This window comes from Siniperca chuatsi, linkage group LG17 (assembly GCF_020085105.1).
Source record: "Siniperca chuatsi isolate FFG_IHB_CAS linkage group LG17, ASM2008510v1, whole genome shotgun sequence".
In the NCBI taxonomy this organism is placed as follows: domain Eukaryota; kingdom Metazoa; phylum Chordata; class Actinopteri; order Centrarchiformes; family Sinipercidae; genus Siniperca; species Siniperca chuatsi.
This window is the reverse complement of record NC_058058.1, coordinates 20,451,783-20,457,782: the sequence shown is the minus strand read 5'-3', so window position 1 is coordinate 20,457,782 and position 6,000 is coordinate 20,451,783. Positions and strand designations below refer to the sequence as shown.

At 41.1% G+C, this 6,000-nt stretch overlaps 1 protein-coding gene across 1 annotated transcript; it reads left to right on the top strand.

The window, feature by feature from the left end:
• Positions 1-897: 897 nt before the first annotated feature.
• On the top strand, positions 898-5,164 carry cckb (cholecystokinin b). Its single transcript, XM_044172491.1, has 4 exons — positions 898-1,055; positions 1,792-1,912; positions 2,028-2,183; positions 4,722-5,164. Exons 2-4 carry the CDS (start codon positions 1,792-1,794, stop codon positions 4,856-4,858), a joined length of 414 nt encoding a protein of 137 aa, XP_044028426.1. The 5' UTR covers positions 898-1,055; the 3' UTR covers positions 4,859-5,164.
• The last annotated feature ends 836 nt before the right edge of the window (positions 5,165-6,000 follow it).

Genomic DNA, 6,000 nt, shown 5'->3' with positions numbered 1-6,000 from the left:
ACAAGTGACCCCTTTCACATTACACATGGTCATTTGATCCAGTGTTACTGATCACTGTGTGTGTGTGTTCAGTAAGCTCTCCATTTCAAATCTGTCACTCATTTATCTCTCTTATAGATTAAAGCAATAAAAGGATGTCTGTATTCCTTCTCTATGATTCCCCAGTGGATGTTAACCTTAGTTAATAGCCTCACTGATGCTACACTTTCCTGTCCACATTATCTCAGCAGGTACAAACAGCTCCAGTGCCGTAACAGAGATCCTAACCTTGTCATGCATCAGCAGACTGTCGGCCTCAGTAATAAAAACATTAACAGCTGATCAATAGCTATTGACTTAGGCTGACTGATTTGCTACACCTGCGTGATCGATGAGCCGGGTTAATTCTGCATGGTTAGAATGGTGGGGGCGATGTCTCAGTTTGAGCTCAGTCACCTGTTAAATGAACAAAACTGAAGATTCTGCTTCCGCCCACTTTTAATTGTGAACATCCACTGACATCTTCCCCATCACCCACCCACACACACACCCGCGCGTGCGTGCGTCCTCCTCATGACAGCAGTGAAAGTGTGGATCATTCTATCAGTATACTGAATAAAAATATACTTACTTCCAGAAAAATAAAGAACTATAAAATTTTTCAACAGTAGTTTCAAGCGACACTTTTGATCCAGATGATTCACTGTTTCGTGCACAACACACTGAATTACACACACACACACACACACATACACACACACACACACACACAGCACATTGTTAATGCACGTCAACAGCTCCTGTTGAATTTTAAAATGAGCAAACAGACAATAAAACTGAAGCATGCTGTTGTATTGTTGAGGTTGTAGCTCACATTAGGCTTGCGAACACACCGAGGAATACACAGGATGTACACTGAGGCAACACACACACACACACACACACACACACACACACACACACACACACACAAACACACACTCACAGGGCGCTGTATAAAAGAGGCATCCTTCCCACTCAACAGAAAGTGCTCTCCTCACTCTCACACTCTGACACGCTGAACCTCTTTTCTCAAGGTAAGGAAACCACTTCTTTTTTATTATATGACAGACCAGAGATTTAAGCATTTTAAGTATGTTTTTTATAGTGTGAAAAATATTTTTCCTTCTTCATAATCAGACTGGAATTCAAACACAGAGGCAATTTTCATAGAAACATATGGATGCAAGGAAAACAATAACAAAATGTATAAATTTTTCCTTGAATTTTTTAATATGTAAAAGCAATGTTTATGTGAATACATCCCATTTGGTGTGTTTTGTTTTAAAATTATTGATTTTATTATTATTTATTTTTATTATTGATTAAAGTTTTAGATTAAAAAGAAGCTACTTGCTTTACTTTCATTCCTTTTATTTCATGAATTTATTTCCAGAGATGTTTTCCCAAAAGCAAAGTGGAAAGGAGAGAAATTCTGTCTGCGTTGACAGTCAGGTCAATTTGACCTGCTGAATATCACAAGAATATCAAGATCCAACTATCTACAGTGTGTTGCATGCTGTGCCCCTGCAAAACAGTGTGAATATGTTGTTCTGATTCATGCGCCTCTTCGGTACAGACAGTGATCATTAACTGTGAAAGTGCAGTTGTCTGGCAGATGGCAGATGGTCTCAGTTGTAGTTTCTTAGTGTGGAAGATGACTGTTGAGTCAGGAGACACCGGCTGTAAACACAGCTTGGACTGCATCTCAAATTCCTTCTTTTTAAACTTTCCCTGTGTGCCTTTCTCTCCTCTCTCTCTCTGTGTTTTTAGATGACTGCAGGGCTGTGTGTGTGTGTCGTGCTGGCAGTCCTGTGTACAAGCTGTTTGGGGCTCCCCTTCTCCTCCCAGCTCCTAGACGAGAGCCAGCGCTCCATCTCCGCTCCTTCTGAAGGTACAAATCTCTCACCGCAGGCAAAGACAAGCCCCTAACAAACAGCAATCACTTTCATGAATATCACAGTAAGTTTTCATGTCCAACTGCTCCTGTGTGTGTCTGTGTTGAGCAGCTCTCTTTGAGGCTGACACCCACACCTTGGGAGAGCCCCACCTCCAACACAGCCGCTCTGCCACCCAGCTGAAAGCTCTTCCTCTGGCTGAAGAGGATGCAGACTCCCGAGCCAACCTCAGTGAGCTGCTGGCAAGACTCATCTCCTCTAGGAAAGGTGTGTGTGAGGACGTGTATTTCTGTGTCTGTACTATTAGTTTGCATGTGTTTTGCCGTCATCCTTGCTGTACCTGCCAAATCTTGAAGGATATAGGGGGTGGATGTGTGTGTGTGTGTGTGTGTGTGTGTGTGTGTGTGTGTGTGTGTGTGTGTGTGTGTGCATGTGAATAGCCTATATAAAGAAAAACATCTGGCAACAACAATATTTGCAACATAGGTTCATTTTCAGAGACAAGTGCTTTTCCCTGCTATTCTCCTCCCCTCGGTCTTGCTAATTACTGGAATCAGTGCCCAGCCTGCTATGTAAAATGAATTAGTGGCTCTGAAAAGCTTTTGTGGTTTGAAAGAGCGAGTATTAGTGTGCGCAGCCTTCCGGCCATTCTCCTCATACCGTCTTATTTCACTTTTTTTCTTCCCATCTGACTCCCAATCGCTTGATTTTTTTCCCTCTTCAATACCAAGATAACAAGCCCTCAACCCTGTCATGGTTCCTCATGTTTGGCGCTCTGAGCTCCCTGGCTGTGTGACAGGACGGGGGAATATCTGGGCTCACACAGTAAACAACACACACACTTATAGACACACTGTCGAGACCTGAGATTCTCAGTTTGGCTTCCAGAAACTGACTTCTTGTGCGTCCACAGCACGACGTCTCTTTGCAGAACAAGTCCTACAGCCTGAAACTTAGCACACATTTTCACAGAGCTACAGACAGTCTACATACAATGTTGTAACATGGGATCTAAGGTTAGAAAAAGACACCAAATCCTCTGAAGAAAAGTTTTCTGCATCATCAGTAAGTGATTTACAAATCAAAGAAAGTCATTTTCACGATTTGTTCACTGTCAACAGACTGAAAAAATAGAGATTGGGGGTTATATTTCTTGAAAAGTGGACGATGCCTTTTGGTCTATATTATTTTAGACATAAAATACCATATTTACACATCCACACACAAATATGCATCAGAATTACAGCTACATTTGCATATTCAAGCTGCAAAGTTTTTATTTTGCTGTTGCATAATCTTCAGTACAAGACTTTAGGAGCAAAAAAATGCCAAACAGACTCAGAAACTGTTCAATCAGACAGTGACATCTTGAAACTCTCAAAGGGCACATTGAAATTAATATGTAATACAGAAGGGAACATGTGCATGTGTGTTTCTATTAAACCGTGCGTGTGCGTGTTTGTGGGTGTCTGTGTTTGTGTGCTCGCTGTTCACTTGTATGTTTCGGTGTAGGAGGTGTCGTTGTCGAGCCTTCTGCAGCCAGTCTTCTCAGCACACCATGGAGCTGAAACGCACACACGCGTGTGTGTGTGTGTGTGTGTTGCGTAGGAGGATGTGGGTGGAGTGAAAACAGCATCTTTGTGAGCGCTCAATTGATTACCAAACGGATAGCATTCCTGCTTCACTTCACTTGGAATAAAAAATCAGAGTTTCAGAGATCAGACTGTTTTACAAGATAGGAGGTCACAGTGTGCTGGGGGAGGAGGGAAAACGTGGGGGTGCAATGATCATTTCAAGGGAATGGACACACACATTTGTGCATACATACACAATGATAAGTGCACATGCATGGACACACAAAGGAAGAGAGGGTAATAGTATGTTGTCACCCTGAAGTCCAGCTGTTGTTGGAACGTCCCCTTTATTTTTGTGGTGTGTGTGTGTGTGTGTGTGTGTGTGTGTGTGTGTGAGAGAGAGAGAGAGAGAGAGAGAGAGAGAGAGAGAGAGAGAGAGAGAGAGAGAGAGAGAGAAAGAGAAATAATGAGAAAGAGACAATTAAAATGTCCAAAAGCAAACCAGCTTCAAGGCAAAAAATAAATAAATCACAAAATCAAATCTAAACAAGAGGAAATTTAAAAACCCAACCCTAGTCACAGAAAGCAAACATCGTCAATCGTCAAATTTCTAATATATATGCAAACACTTTTTTCTCTGGAAGGCATAAACACCAAATTGTGAACAGTGCAATTTGGTAATGAACTCAACTAACTGCTAAACTGCCATCTAAGGGCATAAAATCTGACCAAAAAATTTGTAAAAGTGATAACATTTTGGATATTAAAAGCATCACTCACTGAAAATACATTTTAGTGCATAAAGACTATTAAGTGCTTGGTTTTATGAGAGCATTGTTTGTGTCCAATCTCACCCAAAAACTGCCACATTTCACTGGATATAATATTTCTAATAGGACCATGATGTTTTGGTTATTAAAAAACACTAAATGAATCCTCTCAGCTCTGTCAGAGTGTCTCACAGAATTAAAAATCTGATTAAAGACACATTCACTGTGTTATTGCACCACGTTTGCTTGCATCTTGCTTCCACAATCAGAACATTTCAAACTAGCTTCCTCTAGCTGTCTCTACGCAGGCACAAACCAAAAGCAGGACCACAATCCAAGCCGCTCTCACGCTCTCCTTACTCTGAGGAATACTAATACTGCTCCCTCCTGCTCCTGTTTCTCCTCCACCCACTCTTTCTATCACCTCCACTCCTCCTCATCCTCCCCATTTCTCCTCCCAGGTTCTGTGCGCAGAAACTCCACAGCAAACAGCAGAGGCAGCGGACTGAGTGCCAACCACCGGATAGCAGACAGGGACTACTTGGGGTGGATGGATTTTGGCCGCCGCAGTGCAGAGGAGTACGAGTACTCCTCGTAAAGGGAAGTCACGGCTCATACCCCTCCATACGGGCACATGAGAAAAAGAAGAAAAAAAAAACCCATACAAGCTGGCTCCTCACTGTCTCACAATAAGAGTCTATTTATGATGTATTTGTTGTACATTTGTTTGTAAAACTGTAACAATGCAATATACATATGCCAAATTTTGCAGAAAAGCTCTCACTGTCCAAGGTTTGTTTGTGTCTGGTTTTCTCTGGTTTCTTTATAATTTTGGGTGGAAAAAATTGGGATGGTGTCAGAGTCTGTTGATACTAACTGGACTGAATAAAGATTGAAAATGTCACTCTCTGCATATGAATTCTTCCAATACAATGCATGCTGCTTAAATTAGACCCATTAACATCATCATTGGGTGCATTCACACACGATTACCTGTGGCACCTCATTACTGCTGCACACATACCACAAACTCAGATTATTATGCATCTCTCTTGTAGATTTATAATGTTATGAACCCTAATACATCACAAGCGAGACTAGGGATGACAGCGTGAGCAGGTACTAATACTCATAACAAATGGATAAGCACACACACAGTTGCTCCAAAAGTCATTTTGATGATAGTTTATGAGGGCAAGGGTCTTCTGAATAAAAGAGGATATAAAATCATCCCTAAACACTTCTACTACAGTCCTTGATTTTGTTCCAAATTTGATCAAAACGTATATATTATGTTCCAAAATCAATGTCAATCAGTCTTTTCTGGTGGATCAGCAAAATCTTTCCCATTTCATTTTCTCCTTTTCCTTGCTTCTACACAACACCAACTCAACCAGAATGGTTTTGACAATGAATGCAGGATGGCTGGTAAGAAATTGTTGATTTGAATTGTTTTCACAGCACGTAATAGACAGAGGGACACTCAGTACAAAATTCTTCACAGATTACATTTAACTCCCTATGTATGGAATAAGACGGATCAGAGTTAATCAGCTCTGTGTGTAAAATGTCTCAAAAAACGAGAAGTTAATTTTCATCTTTTTTGACGGTGTGGACACATTTCACAATTTTGAAACTGTGTTGACAAGGGTCTTTTTTTTTGCTGGGTCTTCCCTCTGAAGATTTGCCGCTTTCCAAAATTTTAATTGCTGGAGAAATGATTGCTTTTGGCAAGAAAAT